Genomic DNA, 19,831 nt, shown 5'->3' with positions numbered 1-19,831 from the left:
GGACTCTAAAGCAAGTGCTCTGTAATGTCCCTACCCCTGAGCATACTGGATCCTCCAAGGAGATCGAAAGCCCTCCAAGGTAATCCAGAACTTCAAGTTCCTCCCAAGGTAATCCCGAACCCCCACCCTGTAGCCACACACAACACACTCCCCAAACCAATCCAGAATCCCCCTGCGTGCGTGCACACGCATGAACACATTCTCCTAAGGCAATCCGGAATGTATGCATACATTCCCACGGCGTTCCAGAACCCCTCCAAAATGATCCAGAATACCCAGGCACTCTAGAGCAATGGAGTTTAAAAGGAACATCCTTACACACTGTCATCTGGGACTGCAAGAAACAGGAGGAGGATTGCTCAGTTATTGTAGCTCTGAGAGGGTGGCAGGTGTTTGGATGTTGATAACTCTCTCTCTTTCTCCTTCACTTGCAACCGCTACATTATCCTAGAGTCACAGATTTTAAGCTTAGAAGGGATCATTATGGTCATTGAGACTGGCCTGAAAAAGTAAGCTTGGAATTTATGGGCTCTGGGCCCAGCTTTTTGCATCCTCTCCTAGACCAAACAGCATTTTTGTCCCAGTGTGTTGCATAACAGTGGGATTTCTGGGGGAACCTACCATGCAGTGTCTACTCTGACCTTTGTGGTGCAGGATGACATTAACGTACCATATGTTTGAGCTCCATGCGGAAGCAGATTGTTTTGATAGACAGGGTAGCAGATTACAAGGCTGTACAAGACACGAGAGTTGTCAGGTTCCGAAAACACAGGTCCCCATCTTTTGAGCTGAAAAGAGAATTTATAGATTTTAAAGGACCATTGTGATCATCTAGTCTGACCTTTTTCACAGGCCATAGAATTTCACCCAGTGATTCCTGCACCAAGCCCAATAACATGTGATTGAAGTGGAGCATATCTAGAAAGAATTCAAGTAATGGAGAATCCACCACATCCCTTGGTAAGATGTTCCAAATATTAACCACCAGCAATGCTGTTAAAATATGTCTGTATTATCCATAGTAGGATTAGAGTTCATACCATTTGTGGGCTGCAGTCTATAGGGGGGTGACATTATCCGTATTAGGAATGTTTCAAGAGTCTATCAGTTTAGTCTCTCTCTTTTTCTCTCACACACTCTTAGGCACATCTGACATTTCATCTGTTATAGGGCAGTAACACACACACGTATGAGTTCAAAACTCTCACTGGAAGGAGATGCTGTTACAATATTCTCCTACCTTCTATCTTCTATTGAAGTAGTCATCTGCATCAGCACCTCCTGAGTTACCTGAGTGAGACATGGGTCAGTTAAGTATCGTTGAAATCCACTTCCTTTACAATCTAACAAGAAAAAAAGGAAAAGTTCTTGTGATTTGAAAAGTAACATTGGTAAATTTCAATATGCCTTAAAAATATACGGGCTTTTTCTAATTCCCTCACACCCACCTGAATCAGGGAGTTTTATGTTACGATTTGACAATTAATCTGAACTTCTGCCTTTGATTCTGACCTAATCTGCAAGCTCTCTAAGTCCTCAGGGTGATATCTTTTGGCACACACACAGTTATTTTCTATATAAATACAGTTACATGTGAAATGCTGAAAAATGTTCCGCCCTCCCACGATTGTATTTGATAAAACCCATATTGATTGTAAACCTCAGCAGTCCTTACACACTGGCACTTCAGCTTTAAAAAAAAAAAAAAAACCTAGCATGTTTTCACCTGCTTACTAAAGACCTTTCTTCAGATAGACATTTTGACATTGGAGACAACATTCTTCCCACAAAACTTAAAGGAACAGACACAGACTATTGGAAAAGAGTGGATAGGTCTGAAAATCTCCATATTTCTGACTTCTGCTGCAAGCTCTCTGGTGAAATATATTTATACACACCTCCGTATCTTGATATAGTAATTCTTTGTGTAAATATTTATCTAATTCAATTCCCTCAGAAAACATATGATCGCATTAAATGATAAAAGACATTATTTTCATATATACCCCCAAAAATATGTATGCCAAGATAATTTGATGCAGCTGTAAAGTTCTTGTAGTATGTAATTCCAAATCAGCATATTTTCATTGCTTTATGCAAGACTTTGCATTCAGATAGCAGGGATATGGGATGGAGGAAGAAAAAGACACTGCCTGAGGTCAAAACAGAGAGATAGCTAGTTCCTTCTCTCCACAGTACAAGAAGTATTTGTGCATCAATTTCTTTTTCAATAATTGTATTCTGTTCTGCAAGATATCACGGGCATTTTCCTCTTTAAAATATGTTATGTATCAAGATAGAGAGGCCTGTGTGATTATACATGCATATGCTTGATTCTCGTTTAACTTAAGCTCCTTTTACCACTCTGGCAGTGTAAAGGCTCCCACGCTGAAATCCATAACATCAGCAAATAACAGTTGAGAGTTACTTAGATTACAAACTCTTTGGGACAGGGACCAACTCTTTGTTCTGTGATTGTACAGCACCTAGCACAATGGGGTCCTTGTCCATAATAAATAAAAATACTAAATAATACTACAGAGTTATCTGAAGATGTTATAGGGTAACAAAGTCTGATTTGTAAGGTGGTGTCACTATTCTGATTTCTGCAGTCCCTAGGCATAGAGAGGTTTAAGGTATGTAACCTCAGAATTTCCTTCAACTTTCAGTTTAAATCATGCCCTTAACCATAAATGCTAAAAAAAAAAAAAAAAACTATGTTTAAATTATAATTCACACAAAGAGAGAGGGATACTCGTATAGGAGTGCTCTATAAATGAGAGATGTCCATATACACACAAAGAGTTTAATAAAATGCGAGTAGAGGATGTTCAAGAACATAAGGCATAGTTCCTGATTTTTGTAGGACCAATACATCTTGTGTCCTATAAATGGTTTCTTGTGTGTATTCTTTACATGGCGGTTTTAACATATACCATATGACAGACAGGGAGATGAAGTAATATCGTTTATTGGACCAACTTCTGTTGGGGGAAGGAACGAATTTCAAGTTTCACGGAGCTCTTCTTCAGGTCACAGGATAGGAGTGTGATAAATTGCACAGCCATATGAAAAACTGCATTTGAACATGCACCTTTGATCACCTCCCGTGCACTCTGCTCACTAATCCATCCCACCCAGGATTTACCCTAACACTCCAAACCACCAAGCAGCCTCAAAGAGATACCTTTTTTTTTAAATACATCTGCCACAAAAATGTTTCCTTCTTTCTTTCCCAAATGTGAAATTTTTCAGCTTTCCAACATGGCATTGCTTCCCCTATTTTATGTCACAGGCTAGCCAAAATTCAGGATCCAAGGGGTTGTTAAGGTTAGGAGGAGAAATTGATGCTGGAGTCAAGTCTCTTTGATGCAATCCTGTCTATTCATAAAAAAGGTGTCAAAGCCTGTTTCCCTAAACACAACAGGAATCAAACAGCAGGTGACAGTTTCCTTGCACACAGTTCCAAACCACTTTCCAGCCAGCACCTAACCCAAAAGCTCTCTCTCCTTCTAGGCTTTTCTCAGGGCCATATGCCCAGTGCTTGTTCTGGCTATTTCGTTTGCTTTCTGCTGCTTCTCTCTCAGCTGTTTCTTCTCATGCTTCTCCAATAGAGACAGACACACACCTCTCCACCAAATAACACCCAGCAAAACCCCTGCAACCCACATGTGCCTTTGCTTTGAGAGGTGATATGTACCTGTGGTTTGTCATGGTCATAAAGTTTAAGGTCAGAAGAGACCATTGGATCATCTAGTCTGACCTCCTGTTCGGAGTGGACCCTGCTATTATTTTAGCTACGTGGTTCCGTAGAGGGGCTTGTTTCTTACATTTATTTATAATGAAGGGTGGATGCTACACCCACCATTTTCAGCAAGCTTTAACTCAACCCATAACTAGGAACCTACCAAATGCATGGCCATTTAGAAAAATGCATTGAAGTCCATGAAATCTGGTCTCTCCCTGTGAAACTGGTCTTTTTTGTGCTTCTACCTATACTATATAGATTTCACGGAGGAGACCAGCGTTTCTCAAATTGGGGGTCCTGACCCAAAAGAGAGTTGAAGGGGGGTTGCAAGGTTACTTCTGCACTGCCTTCAGAGCTGGGTGGCTGGAGAGCGGCGGCTGTTGGCCGGGTGCCCAGCTCTGAAGGCAATGCCCCGCTAGCAGCAGCACAAATGTAAGGGTGGCAATACCATACCATGCCATCCTTTCTTCTGTGCTGCTGCCTTTGGAGCTGGGCAGCCAGAGAGCGGCAGCTGCTGACTGAGGGCCAGCTCTGCAGCCAGCGGCTATGCCTTCAGAGCTGGGCTCCCAGCCAGCAGCCGCCGCTCTCCAGCTGCCCAGCTCTGAAGGCAGCGCCGCCGCCAGCAGGAGCACAGAAGTAAGGGTAGCAGTACCACAATCCTCCTCCAATAACCTTGCAACCCCACCCCCCACAATTCCTTTTTGGGTTAGGACCCCTACAATTACAACACCATGAAATTTCAGATTTAAGTAGTTGAAATCATAAAATTTAAGATTTTTAAAATCCTATGGCCGTGAAATTGACCAAAATGGACCGTGAATTTGGTAGGGCCCTACCCATTACAACAGGTAGCATTTGGTTTTGGCCTTGAAGGTCCAAAGATGTAGAAATCCAAGACTTTAAAGTTGGGATATTTTTTATGTTTAGAAGACCTATTGTAGGTAAATTGGGTAGTTTTTAATGTATTAGTGATTTTTTTCTTTCCTGCAGAGATTTGTAGAATTGGTCTTGTGGCACCAATGAGTCAGGCTTTACAGTCAGAGCTATACAAAAGCAAGCATCCCAATAGTTGTTTTTAAATTCACCTACACTTTTCTAAAATATATGGCAACTATAGACAACGTGATGGGAGATGTGCACGCCAATACTCCTTCAGGATAGCCTGTTGAACTCACTTGAAACTTGCAGCATGAGTGACACTGCTGTCCCAAACACAAGCTGTCAATACCTTTATATCACGCTACACTATCATATCCATCTTCTCTGGATATTCAACTGGTTTAGATCTAGCGTTCATCTTCTTGAGTTTAGAGACAATGTCGTAACTCAGAATTAAACATCTGGTTGAGAAACAATAGTAGACCTGAATAAACCAAACTCTATGGGCTGTTTATAGCGCTGGTTCTGCCAACTCTATTCCTCATGACTCTTAATGGGGTTACAAGGCCATGCTACCTTGCTGAGAACTTTTCGAAATGGAGGATTCACCGCCCAGGACACCTTTTTTTGTATCAATATTCAGTTAGAGATCTTCCTTCTTCACTAATTTCTCTTAAGAAATAAAGACAAACCTGAGCTGCCAAGTTCACATCAAGACCCAAACTTCACCATAATTAAGGGGTGCCCCGATCTGGGGGCTTGAGTTAAGGCTCAGTGCTAACTCCATCTTACCTGATTGTTCAATTCTGATGAACAGGGTAAAACCTTTCCACTGCTTTGCTTTGCCATTTTGGACAGAGGTTTAGTAGCAAATATATACACATCTTGCTGTATCAAAGTCCCCCATGGCATGGATTTATAGAGGTATGAGCAACCCTAGCATATATTGTGTATCCACTGATACCTGGCATCTTTGGACTCTCTGAGACCTATTTGACCTGAGGTCAAACAGGTGAAGTCACTCACACCATGGGTATAGATGGGTAGCTATCAAACAAGACTCTGTCCTCAGAAGTTGCAGGGGAGGTTTTTTAAATTCTACCCTTTAACCTTGAAAATTAACCTAAAATGTTGGCTGCTGTACACATGACTTACTAAAATAAATTGCATCCTTAATTATGAACACCCTCCGTTCTTCTGTGCTTCAGGCCACGTTGGATCAGAGGACACCTCCCCCTTCTAATGAGTAGTTATTGAACATGTTAACAACAATCAACCCTAATTAAATACTCAGCTGTTGAGAGGAGACAATGTTTATCAAAAATGCAAGAAGAGGGGAGCGCATCTTCTGTTTTCTATAATTAGTTAACAATATTCCCCAGGCAGTGCTTGGAAATCGAACTTGGGTTTATTCACATCTGTTTCTCATACACACACAAAAGATACCCCACTTTTAGTAACCCTGTAACCTTATCGTAACACTTAGGCAAGGCTGCAGACTAAAGATACAAACAGTATTTCTTTTCCTTCACAGCCACAAGAAAAGTCGTGTTCAGTTTAACTGGAAACTTTCCCCTCTTGTTTATGTTTGTGTAAATCAAGAGTAATTCCACTAAAGACAATGGAGTTCCACTGGTGTAGCTGATGTATGTGAAATCAGAATAAAAGTCAATGAAACAATGGCATTTGTTGGATAAATCTTTGACACAAAAGACTCCGGGTCAGAGCCATGCCTGGCGTCAATCAGAATAGCTCTAATGACAATGTCAAATTACACCAGCTGAGGATTTACCCCCAAGAAATTCAGGAAGTTTTGCCCCAGGATTAAAACTGAAAACAATAGCTAACGTACCGCACAAATAACTCCCTCCCGGGCTGCTGAAAGGACGATGCATTCTCAAGGGATGTTATTGCATCCAAGTTCCCTCCACTTCTGACGGCGAAGTACAAAATCTGCCATGAGTTATGCCGGAAAGTGCAATAAGCTCAGCTTGACTGTTGAGGCAGCCAATCACCCCTTAGTTATGTCTCCGATGCAATGACAGATGACTGAAAGCTGCAGCTGCTATGGGGCAATCAACAAGATTTGTGTAGGGAAAAGCATCTCTCCACCACACCACGTGCACCCATGGCACTTGGTAAATAAGTATCCCTTCATTCTACAAGATGGGCCAGGTCTTCAGCATGTGTAAATCAGCATCGTTTCATTGGAATCAATGGCGATACACTGATTTACATTTGTGGAGAACTGGGCTCTATGTTCCTAGTCCTGCTAGAACGTGTCTTAATTAATATGGATCCAAATCCGATATTCCTTACACTGTACTGGCCCCATATTGATTAAATCAGTTATTCTCAACCTTATTCTCAGTGGGATCATCCCAGAACATCTCTTCAATCTAACCAGGACCCTCTCCCGTTTAGCAATATGGAAAGGGCAGAATGACCATGATCCTTTGACATCTAAGAACCCTTGAGCTAGCGCAGGGGTTCTCAAACTTCATTGCACCGCGACCCTCTTCTGACAACAAAAATTACTACACGACCCCAGGAGGGAGGACCGAAGCCTGAGCGAAAGCCCCGGACAGGGAGGCCAAAGCCCAAGGGCTTCAGCCCCTGCAGGGGGAGCATGTAACCTGAGACCTTCAGCCCTGGGCTGTGGGTCTCGGGTTTCTGCTCTGTCCCTGGACCCCAGCAAGTCTAAGTCTAACCCACTTTGGGTTCCCGACCCACAGTTTGAGCTGGAGCATACAAGGGTGGTGAGAGGTCTTTTGGAAAATCAGGGACTCAGCAAATAACCCCAGTAAAATCAATGGCAGCTTTGCCTGACTAGAGACTGTAGAACTTGCGCCATGTTATTTTCCCTAAAATAGAATTAAAATCTCTGATCTGTGAATAAGGCAATTGCCAGATTTTACTGTATCCACGAAAGACTTTGGCCTTAATTCTGCTCTCAGTTACCCCAGGATAAATCTGGAATAACGCCACTGAAGTCAATAGAGTTATTCTGGGTTTATACTAGTGTAATGGAGATAACAATCTGGTCCATAAGGAAGAAAAAGTCTAGTCAACATGCACATACTGATATTTATTTGATCTGTAGAAAGTAAACTATGAAAATAAAGCTTAGGGCTTTGTCTTCACAAGGTTTCTTCCATCAAGATAGCTTGATAGCGAACAAACCTCAAACCACACACAATGCCCCTCTACAATCCTGAAATAAAATGTGACACCCAATAATTATCACTTCAAAAAAGGTGTATGTTTACATTCAGATACTAATTCCATATAAAATTCTAGTGGAGATAAAGCACTGTCGTTTCTACCTTGCTGTAGCTCAGGGGTCGGCAACCTTTCAGAAGTGGTGTGCCAAGTCTTCATTTATTCACTCTGATTTAAGGTTTCGCGTGCCAGTAATGCATTTTAACGTTTTTAGAAGGTTTCTTTCTATAAGTCTATAATATATAACTAAACTATTGTTGTATGTAAAGTGAATAAGGTTTTTAAAATGTTTAAGCAGCTTCATTTAAAATTAAATTAAAATGCAGAGCCCCCTGGACCGGTGGCCAGGACCCGGGCAGTGTGAGTGCCACTGAAAATCAGCTCGCGTGCCGCCTTTGGCACATGTGCCATAGGTTGCCTACCCCTGCTGTAGCTAGTCAAGGTGAATCTCAGCTGTGGGGTATAGGGCTGACCTCAACTAGCCACATCAAAGTAAAAACTACCTGCCTTGTCTGCAAACACACCCCTTTTTCTGCAGTGAAGACAGAACCTTACATAATCAGTGGGGTGTCACCTTTTATTTCTGGGCTATAGGGGGAGATTTGGGGTGCTTTAGGGTTTGTTTGCTTCTTGCTTGAGCACCACTTTAAGCCTGTTCATTACTTCCATTTTCTGCAGTCCTTATGCTAAACTGTCCTCCCAAATACACAACTGTAAATCCAGAGTAACTCCTGAAGCCAATGGACCATCTCCACATTTACTTACAGTCAAGTGGGAAGAGAATTTGCCCTTCATCTGATGCTACACCCCGGAGTGCAATGCATGAAAGACACAAGCGTCAGATTGCAGATATGTGGGAAACGTTTAGATGTGACTAAAATCAAAACACACAAAAAGCAAGCGACGATGCATTCCTCCTCCTAAATGTCAGCAGGAGGCCCCGCTCTCTCTGTGTGCATGTATAATGGGGCAAGACTGAGAGACAAAGCATCTGTAATGATGAATTTCCTTCTAGTTCACATTCACTTCTTGCAGTGTACTCCACCTCAGGTGACTAGGTAAGATCACACAAACCCACCGCCTCCGTCCATCTCTTAAGGCACTGAGCGTAACGTTCATCCTGCTACTTAGAATTCCTGACTCCAGATGTTCCCCTGAAATGCAGAGATTCCCATCCTCACTAGAGAGCCCAAGAGCCTAGCTACTTCCATAGGGTAACAGCCAGCTTCTGGACTCTGAAGCCAGCAACCCGAATTCAAGTCTCTGTTGGACCTCGACATTTTTTTTGTTTGGACTGTAAACTCTTTGGGGCAGGGGCCATCTTTTTGTTCAATGTTTGTACAGCACCTAACACAGTGGGGCACGGTGCATGACTTAGACGCCAACATGCTACCACAATACAAATACATTATTATTATTATTATAATAAATAGAAAAGTGGAATATAGAGCAAGGCAACTGCCTAGAGTGAAGCTGACAGAACCAAGGACACGCCCCCAACTACTCTTGACATCTATACCTGTGTGACTACAGTTGCTGCTTCAGAAACAGAACAGGATTAATGTAGAAGCAGGAGAGAAACCAACAGTGGAACTATTAGAAAGGAGCCTTCTGACCTTAAAGTCTATGAGTAGAAAACAAAATCCACACGTGTGGTTAATGTTTAGTGTCCTCTGCTAAATGATGTAGTTCTCAGCCCATTTTCCAGAAGTCCATGTCACCCTTCTCAGCATGGTCCACACCATGGTAAAAAGACCAACTACCAGTCTACACAAGCATCCGCACCAATCTTGACACCAGTACAGCTGCGCCCGTGCCTAAAATTCTCAGCATAGATGAAGTGCCACTGGGCTGATCCCCGAACTGGGGAGTTCTCCTCTTTATTTCCTGATTACATTGACTCACTTTACCCTTTTGTTTTAAACACTAACTTTTGAGGAGAAGACCATGCTGACTGCGACTCTTGGTTTCTTTTCCTGCTGAGTCATTCCACAAACTCACATATGGGCCCCCAAAGCCAGATCAACAGGGCACTTTAAGTTTCCCCTCTCTCATGATCTTCTCAGGGGCTCCAGAATCACCAGGAAAAGTTAATGCAAAAACTTCCTTGAAGCAAACTGAAGTCCAAACAGAAATATTCATAAATGGGTGAAACTACTAATGGTTTCTGGGAAAGGGTGAAGAACATCGTAGACACAATCCCACCACTGCCATCATATTGAGCACATTTCCCTTCTCTCTGTTTATTCATTCATGAGGTGTCTTTTGCTTGGGAGGGCAGTTACTCCTGGCTTTTTATTCCCTCATCCACATTCCTAATCCTGTTTGTCACCTCAACAGCAGTGAGGAGGTGGGAGGACCAATGAGGATTATGATTTATGAGGCAGGTAAAGAGTAGCTGAAGCAAATAAACTACTGTAAGCGAAAAAGCAAAAAAGATCCTATTTCCATGCATATGTTCTGGGCACTTAAGGGGACGTACGTCTGGCCAAAATAATTTCCATGACTGTGGGGCTAAGGAGTTTCTGTGAGTCATGATTATAGAAGCTACTATATACATAGTGAGAGAAGCACCCAAATTTGTTAACTTTTCTCACTGCCCAGGAGCAGAATTTCTCTCCACCAAGCCCCACCACTGTATATTAAGGAGGAGGTAGGTTGGGAGAGACACAGGAACTTCCTTCAATCAGCAGAGAATGGAATCTTTTACAGCTGATTGACAATCAGCAGGAGGGAGAGACTTTAAAGGACTATGTGGCTTGAAGTCATCTCCCTGGCTAAGGAGTCTTGATATCTCTAGGTAGCCGGGAATCCAGCTAGGCTGAAAGTAACCTCCACCCTACCCTGCACAGGCATGGCAACCCTCCCTGCAAGGTTCAAGTCCTACCCCTTGTCTCTCATCTTCCACCTCCTGCCCCAGCAGGTAAGAGCTGCTAAGGGAAACGGGGGGACTCATTTCCATGCAATCCCAGCAATACACAGCTGCAATCCCCATCCTGAGGAGTGGTGGTAGTTCCCCTCCTCTCTCGTTATACGCAGCCCAACAGCTTCAAGAGAAATGGGTCCCGGGGGACAGTCAGTGACTTTTGTTCATATCACGCAGCGGTAAGATCTTTACCATTTCCTCTAAGTTAGAAACCAAGGGCCAGATTTTGATCTTATTTATGACTGACTTTAGTGCAGCTATTCCAGTATTATAGAATCTGGCCTCATGGCAGAAGTTTCCTAGAAACTGGCAGGCTACGTATAGATGCTAGTTTTTAAACAAAAAGAAGAACAGGAGTACTTGTGGCACCTTAGAGACTAACAAATTTATTAGAGCATAAGCTTTCGTGGACTACAGCCCACTTTTTCGGATGCATACATATGTTCTTCTTTTTGCGGATACAGACTAACACGGCTGCTACTCTGAAACGAGTTTTTAAACAGGTTCCTTGATTGAGAAAATAAATTATGGAAGGAGAATTTACAGGTAATCTTGCACCACAACACAACACACTGGTCACTACAGAATAACTAACCTTGAGGCTGCACTGTGGGAGAATAGTACGTGATACACACCTAATTATACCTGTGCCAAAAGCTTGGAGGGAAGCAGCTAAAGATAAAAGAGATGACAAGGGGAGGAAATGTACATAATATTCCTCACATCATGTTAAAAATGAACCCCTCCACAGCAGAAAAATAATTTGAATGCAAATTTATACCCCTTTAATTCTACAGCTATGATCTTTGGAGGTCTTCGTAAACAGAATGGGCAGACAGAGCCAGCTAATTCCCCTCTGTCTCACATTATTACCAGCTTAAATATCTACTCAGCAACTGAGGACAAGAGTTAAAATTTCCCTAATGGAGAGAAAGTAAGACGATTAGCGTTCATGAGAATTTGAATACTGAATCCTAGAAAGGGTTCCTGATAAGAAAATGGTGTTTTCACTGGTTTGTACATGAATGCAAAACAACAGGAACAAAATAATTATTTGTTATACTTTATGCTCAGACATTTATACTAGGCCTACTGAACTACTAGGAGGGTGGTGAAGCACTGGAATGGGTTACCTAGGGAGGTGGTGGAATCTCCTTCCTTAGAGGTTTTTAAGGTCAGGCTTGACAAAGGCCTGGCTGGGATGATTTAGTTGGGAATTGGTCCTGCTTTGAGCAGGGAGTTGGACTAGATGACCTCCTGAGGTCCCTTCCAACCCTGATCTTCTATGATTCATTCCCCACATTACAGCCTCTTCTATTAAATACCGCTAGCCTTTCTGAATATTCCCCATGTCCCATTCACTCATTTTAATAAAGCTAATGTTACCGACCACGCCTCATACTGCATCATGCCCTAAGTAACCCTACCTAATGCTTTCAGTATTGTCCACTGACCAAAACTACTGCCTCCTCTGAATACTGTATACTCTGACATCGATACTGGAGACCTATACTGCAGACTTTTTAATATTACCAGCTCTTATAAATAGGTACACTGTCATGCACACTTTCATGCCAATACTATTAGCCCTTCTGAACACTCCCCACACTCCAGTATTAATAGTTAATCTTATTAAATACTCTACATACTCTCATATTAATGCAAATTAACTGCACTGAATATTCTCCATGCTACATAATCTCCCACATTAATGCTACTAATCTATTAATACTTCACATATTGCATACTTCTTAATACTAAAGGTTACTAAATTTTTCCCCTGTCTATCCTACTAGCCCCATGCTGTGTGCTGCTATTAAGAGTACTAGCTCTTAGGAATAGTCCCCCATCCTGCACACACGTTAATATTACTAGCCCTCCTAAATATTGCCACTTTCAGGTGCAGCGAGTCACATATTATAGACCATTACACTTGAAGTCCAAAGTGACCTCAAGTTATAAACTGAAATATTTTGTTCCCTCTGCTGCAGTGAAAAGAAGTTAATATGTTTGGGGTTGGGTCGGGTCATTTTACAGAGTCTAATCCTTAGAGACACCACTCTGCCTTCAACCCCCCTCCCATGTACAGCCAGCAGACGTTTGTTCCCATAATAGGACCCTGATAGCCAATTCAACCTGTCAATACTCGACCCAATCACCATGAAGAGAGAGCACATTCTTGCTCCAAGCATCACTGCTCAGGCTCCCATCCTAATCAATAGGCAGCAGCCACTATTGATGACCCTGTTGGGAATTTCATTTCGGTTTGTGCTGGGAGATGGGCCAGTGTGTACAGCGCCACACTCATTGGCTGAAGCTAAGAAAAGAAAAATCATATTTAATAGGGACCCGTTTTTTAAAAATCAGAGGGCAGGAGCAGCATAAAGTCTTGTAATAAACTTTCCAATGCTAATGATGTTGTTGGCAAAAAGAAATGCCAAACAAGGGATTTGAGGTTTGCCTTGAGAAGCAAGGGCTTCCTTAATACATCTGTATCACCATCCATTGTGTTTCAGCCACTGCATCCGACACAGCTAACGACTGACAAGCTACTGGTAATAAAATACACTGAAAAAAATAGATTAAACTTCATAGTGGCGCAGTGGTAACTATGGGCTCCTGCATGGTTCCTGATAAAGAGGTCTTCACCTTGCATTTCCTCTTTGTCTGGAGGTTTGGGGTAGCTTTACTCTAAGAAATCATCTGGATGGAAAGCGCTCTGCAAATCAGGATTTGACTTGTCTTGGCAAGTTTAGAGATTATAATAATTGGTAAATGATACATTTGATAGCGCTCCTCAGCTGAGGATCTCAAAGCATTTTTGCTAAGATTATGCATTACGCCTCACCACACCTCTATGAGATCAGTAAGTATTACTACCCCGTTTTTACAGATGGGGAAACGGAGGGACAGACGTTAACTGACTTCCCTCAGGCCACGCAGCAGAGCTGGGAACAGCACCCCGATCTCCTGACTTCTGTGACTTCAATGGCTTTGGATCTAGCCCTAAGATGGATGCTGTGGTTTACAGGCTAGTGAAAGACTGACACAAGAGTGAAATTCGCCCTTGCCCAGAGGACCTGCACAAGTCCTATGTATCATTCAAGTCTTCAAAATAGCTGTTGTGCTGGCCCTCTGAGAATCTCTCCCTGAGCACGCCTTGAAAATATCAGCTGAGTGGTCAACTGTACATCTCTCCCGCTAAAGGGGCCTGACTTTGTTTTAAATGGCTTAGCAGGAGAGGACCTAGACGAATCATGGTCCTGTATTAGGACCATAATGAAAATGTCCTTCTCAAATTAGATGTCATATAATGAATATGAATTTCTAATAAAATACTATTTTTTTAAACTAGGGTCTTTCCATAAACGGCAGTTTTCATAAATGATTGACTAATGGAGCTAGGACTTTTTTTTTTATTAGAAGACTAATAAGCTAAATCTGTAACTCAATATGCATTTTATGAAAGGCTCTGTTTATCTTAATGTTACTGTAAACTAAAGCTATTCTTTTCAAGACATCAGAGACCTTTTAAATAGAGCCTAACCGAGGACAGAGGTGATGAATTTAGGGGCAAAGCAGAAGGAATCTGCATTTACTTTAAAGCAATTATTGGAGAGCGTACTTTCTATAATGAAATAAGAGATTGCTCTTTTGGGGGGACCAAAGCCATGATTCAGAAACAGCTGCTTTCCCACCCACACAGAGCCTGGAAATGCAGGTGGCCTATGCTAGAAGCTAAGGTGGCTTATGCCCCCTGTCTTTCACTGTGAGAGTGCAGTGACCATCTCTTTACTGGCACACCAAGAACTCAACCAGGGACCAGAATTAAAAGCATGAGTCTCTACAGCTTGTGCAAAAAGAGACGGGCTCTGTAACTTGTGGACTGTACCAGACTGACATCCTCTGTGGACCAGACACAAAGCAGGACGCACAACACACATTGACCAGTGGGTCACAAGAGTAAACAGACAAACTCACAGCTATCCATTGTGAGTAAAGATTTCAGAGTATGGCCCATAGTAGCTAAAGAGCGTTGTAAGTGCCTCTGAGAGAAAATAAATGCATCTTATCTACCTAGCTATGCATCCATCACCATAGTATTCAAGTGCTTACTCCACTCTAATTCACCGCTGGCAACATACTATGGAATTTGTATTTTTTTTAAGCTGTGGTATCAACTGGGATGTTTGAACAATAGTGAGCTGTATCGTGATACATGTACCTTTGCCAGTAGAGGGTACATGCTTTTATAACTTATTAGGCTTGTGGCTTTAGTATTACTGATTTATATCATCAGGATTCGGAAATAAATACATTGCCCCTACATTCCACTGTGATATAGCCTAAATACCTACAATATTTCTGGTAGTAAACAATCTCCAAGACTCATTTCTTAGAGCAGCAGCAGATGGTCAAGAGCATTTCCTGAAATTGAATATTATAATGAATTTAGGATAGAAAAAATTTACATAATAATCTTTTTTAGATTCTGATAGTGAAGAAACCTACACAGAAACTGCTTCTTTTCAGCTATTTGAATTAAAATATAAATCCTCAAGTACTTTCATTATAAACAAACTGCTCTCTATTTCGGATCCATGAAAGAAACTGAAAAATTAACTACCCAGTAATGCTCAAGGCCATGTCATACTTAATACATCTACAAATTAACTCTTGTGACCTTTAGACTAGGCTCACCAACTAGAGAGGGGCCGGAATGAGACAGCAAGGAGCTCTGGGTGCAGAGGACTGGACTAGATGACCTCTCGAGGTCCCTTCCAGTCCTATGATTCTATGTATGTCAGAACTCAAATGTAATTTTGCCTGTTGTATTTTAGGTTGAGAACTTAACTAAACCTAGCAAAGCACCACTGTATCTACAAGAGTATGCTCCTACAGGCCTTACTCATATGACTATTCCCAATGATTTTCAAACAGAGTTGGAGGAATTACTCACAGGAGTAAGGGTCATTGAATCGGGACCTATTTTGGAGTTGGATGTTGGCCACGAATTTTCTTGGAGAGTCAAACTGTTAATTAAGAAATAGCCCATAAAGAAGGAAAAATAAAACCTTAACAGAGTGATGGAGAATAGGAGAAAGAATGTTGTTTAGTCATTAGAATAGCCAGGAATAGAGCATCAAGTCTCACAAGTTCAGCTCCCCGCTCTGTTACTGACTTTTGCCCAGGTGTGGACAGCATGATGGCATCTTTGCCCTTTGTGGGCTTTAGGAACCCACGGGCCCCACTTCAGTCATGTGTGATGTGGATGCTGATAACACCTCAGAGGTGTGTTGTCTTCATTAGAATGTGGAAAGTGCACAGAGATCACTGGCTGAAAGGCTCTGCATTATTGCAAAGTAACCTAATTATTACAAAGTACGGAAGATATGAACACTCTTCAGGGCCTTAAAATTACACAACAGAACTCTACAGCAATAGGATTTGTAAAACGCAGTCAGGGAGTGGGAACAGCGCAGCATGGATTTGCTTGGAGGCAGATGGCTTTTCAACCTACAAATACAATGAAAAACAGGCCTGTGTGTCAAGAATATTCTTATTTCTTTTTGTTAACAGGGACAACTACATGAAAGGTAGTGCCAAGCACTTACGTTCAGTTTGGAAAAAAGCCCCGAATGGCCTCGGATTGTAAGAAAAGAAAAAGCCCAGAATGGGTAATAGGCAAGGAGAAATGTAAAAGGGAATCCAGATTTGAACTCTAAGGCTACGTCTATATTGACCCACAGTTCCAACTACAGGGGTGTGAATAGCAGTGCGCACCAAAGCGCTCCACTGTAACTCCCCCATGTGGGTGCTGTGGGCAATTAGTTTGTGTTAACCTAATCCTCTTCAAACCAGATTAGAGTAATGTGAACTAGGAACCTCTTAGTCCGTGTCCACAAGGGGGAGTTGCAGTGCAGCACTTTGGTGCACACTGCTATTCACACCCCCATCGTCTGAACTGCAGGGCACTGTACATGTGACCTAAGACACTAGGCACCACCCTTAGACTGCAAGCTATTTGGGGCAGGGACTCACACATGCCCAGCATAATGAGGGTTGATCCCTGACTGGGGCCTCTGGACACTACCACAATACAAGAAATGAATAATAAATAGCAACAACCATACTGCATGGATACTACTTATTGTCACTGGGAACCACTGTAGGAACATAAGCATTTACTGATTTTTAAAACATGCAAGCAACTTTTGGAGGGCTTTTTCCAGAAAGGATAGAAACAGAATGAAATCCATTAAATGTCAGTTCTAACCTTATACTAATATTTAGTATTTACATCAACTTTGCATATTAAAGCACTGAGTAATTAATAATCCTGACAACATCACCATGAGGTAGGAGGGTAAGCATCATTATGTCCATTTTACAGACAGGGAAAGAGACAGAAAGTGTAAGTGACTTACCCAAGGTCACACTGTGAATCAGTGGCAGAGCCAGGCTCAGCAGTCAGACCTTCCTTGTGCCCATTCCTCCAGAGCACACTTCCTTCCATAGAAATATCACAACGATGCTATAAAAGACATCTGGTGAAAGGGATGTATGCAATGCAGTCTAGGCTGAAACCTATAAACGAGGGACATCTGACAGTCTAGTCTAGCCAGTCCTCTGGTTCTTTAAAGGGTCATTTCTCTACAGCTGTAAAGATTTCCAAACGGACGTCAAAGGGTCTCACTCAGGAGTGTTTATCTTCTAAATATGCTCTGCACTAAACAGTCATTAGACAGCAAAGAAATTCCTTGAGTAGCCCATGTTCCGTCTTCCCTCACAACAGCATTCAGTAACCAATTTCATTTCCATACATACCACCCCTGGCTGGCAAATGATTCTGAAGAGCTGCTGCACCCCCACAGTGGCACGTGGATTGTAACTAGGTCACAGGTGCACCAGAGGGATGGTGATGGAGATGGCACTTCTGAGCAGGGGGCCAGGAACAATCTTGCCCTTAGTATGTAAGGACCAGGTGCTAGAAACTGCAGAGGAGGTGCAGGGGTTGGGGCTCACATAGGGACAAGCAGCGCTGGGCCAGCACAGAAAAGAAGAATCATATACTGCAGCCTATGAAAGGGTGTAGCAGAGGGCAACCTGCACTCTTACAGCCGTCGTGCCTTCTTCAAGCACAAGCCTGTTGGCGCTACCGCCAAGGGATGTGCCTGCACAATGCTCTTACCATGGACAAGGTCTTCTAGCCTGAATCTAGCCCTGATCAAGTCATTGCCTAATGTTTTAGGTTACAATATGAAAAATCAAGAGCATCATCTAACCCCCAGCTGCAGTGGATCAACTAGGACTGCACTCAGCGACACACACTGTCTCCTTTTTGTACTCCCCCAACTGGTCTGTCTGCCTGTCCCCATCTGTTGGCTCTTGTCTTATAATTAGATCGTAACCTCTCTGGGGCAGAGGCCATTTTTTGTCCTGTTTGTACAGCACCTAGCACCACTGGGTCCTCGTCCATAATTAGGGCTCCTAGGCACTACAGTAAAACAAATAACAAATAATAATACAAATGCCAGGAGACAAGGGTGTGGCTTTTATGGTCCTTTAATGTTATCCCAAGTAATGACATTATTTTGCTTGTTTTATTAGATCAATTTTTAAAAATGCTGAGGCTGAAGGAATTGCTACAAGTCAAGATAATATTTATAGGTACACATCAGTTAACTCGGTCTCTTCATTTGCACAAACTAAGTGGGGACTGAAAGATATACGGACTAATTTTTAGAGGCACAGATCAGCCCCAAGGTCCCACTGAAATCAGCTGGGGCTGCAGGTGGCTCAGAACCATGGCACATCAGCCACATTTCTCTCATTCAAGAAAATAACACCAGTTGCTGTCTATATTACTGAACCACGGTAATGTGCTCCCAAACGGCGGACTGGCTCACAAAACCTACCCTTGTTAGATGCTAAGTGGAAGCGAGAGGGAAGTTTCTGAATTTGACATCTGTTTGCGCTGTTCAGTTTGGTTTTTCTCCATCTTCCGATTAGCTGACCACCATCACTAGCAATAGCAGATTCCAGCCACAGGGGGTGGAATATGCCTGCTGATCTATCCGAATCAGACATGATCTTTATGGCAGCAACACACCATAGTTAAGGAGGGTAGCAGCATTCTACAGGCTCACAGGTGGGAGAACATTATCTACACAGAAACAGGCATTTGTGGGGGGGATGGTACGTGACAATGCTGGGATGCCAGGCTGTCGGCCTAGTAATGTGAAATTGCTGAGTTATAAATCCCTGAGAGCAATGCTGACAAATCCTTAATTATAATGATAGCCTAAAGCATCATAGTTGGAATCAAATGTTAAAGTCAAGCAAATCTTAAAGATGTTCAGACACCACCGTGAACGGCTGGGGAATAAGAACCTCAGCAGAGGCGAATATAGAGCAGACAAATACATTTTGAAATACGTCTCGTAGATGAGTTTTGTGGGGGTGAACGGGGCCAGACTGACAGCCTTGAAGACTGATGGTCTCTGCATATCCACAGAAATAGGCACATCATGGGCAGTAGTAGCAGGAGCACTCCAGGCACATAAGTATGTAAGAGGGAAATTGACTAGGAGGGAGATTTTCAATGGGAGCTGGGAGTCTCATTCACACTGGTGCCTTTGGGAATTTCCCCTTTGATGGCTAGTCAGCTGGTGATGTGGATTATTATTGTTTACTATTTGGATTGTGGTAGCGTCTAGAAACCCTAATCAGGAATCAAGCCCCTCCTTATGCTAGGTACTGTATGTACACATAGTTAAAAAACAAGACAAGCCCCATACAGCTTGTGATCTCAGGATATGAGGACTAGCCCTTTCCAGCCCTTCCACTGAGCTGCTCTTCCTGCAAAGAGTTTACAAAAGCAAGGAGAGAGATTACAAGGAATCCTGCCCCCTCCAAAATTCACGATAATAATACAGGCGGCAGAGGGAAAGGCACAAAATAAAGCAGGAACAAATGGAGAGTGGGGAGTCGAGAGGAGAGATGCTCCCAAAAGAAACAAAGGGAAAAAGCAAGAAAAAAGCCACAAAGTACAG

The 19,831-nt window shown here is 42.6% G+C and overlaps 1 protein-coding gene across 1 annotated transcript in view; it reads right to left on the bottom strand.

Annotated features, from left to right (window-relative positions):
* Nucleotides 1–669: 669 nt before the first annotated feature.
* Nucleotides 670–19,831, bottom strand: part of MRM1 (mitochondrial rRNA methyltransferase 1) — a 52,197-nt gene continuing 33,035 nt past the window's right edge. The window contains exons 5-6 of the mRNA XM_065572825.1: nt 1,241–1,343; nt 670–788 (exon numbers count right to left, since the gene is read on the bottom strand). Of these exons, the coding sequence (XP_065428897.1) occupies nt 725–788; nt 1,241–1,343 (167 nt within the window). The 3' untranslated portion in view covers nt 670–724. The remainder of the gene's footprint in view (nt 789–1,240; nt 1,344–19,831) is intronic.

Source organism: Chrysemys picta, chromosome 19 (genome assembly GCF_011386835.1).
Source record: "Chrysemys picta bellii isolate R12L10 chromosome 19, ASM1138683v2, whole genome shotgun sequence".
Classification (NCBI taxonomy): domain Eukaryota; kingdom Metazoa; phylum Chordata; order Testudines; family Emydidae; genus Chrysemys; species Chrysemys picta.
Note: the sequence above shows the minus strand (reverse complement) of the source record. Positions and strands in the feature narration are given on the sequence as shown.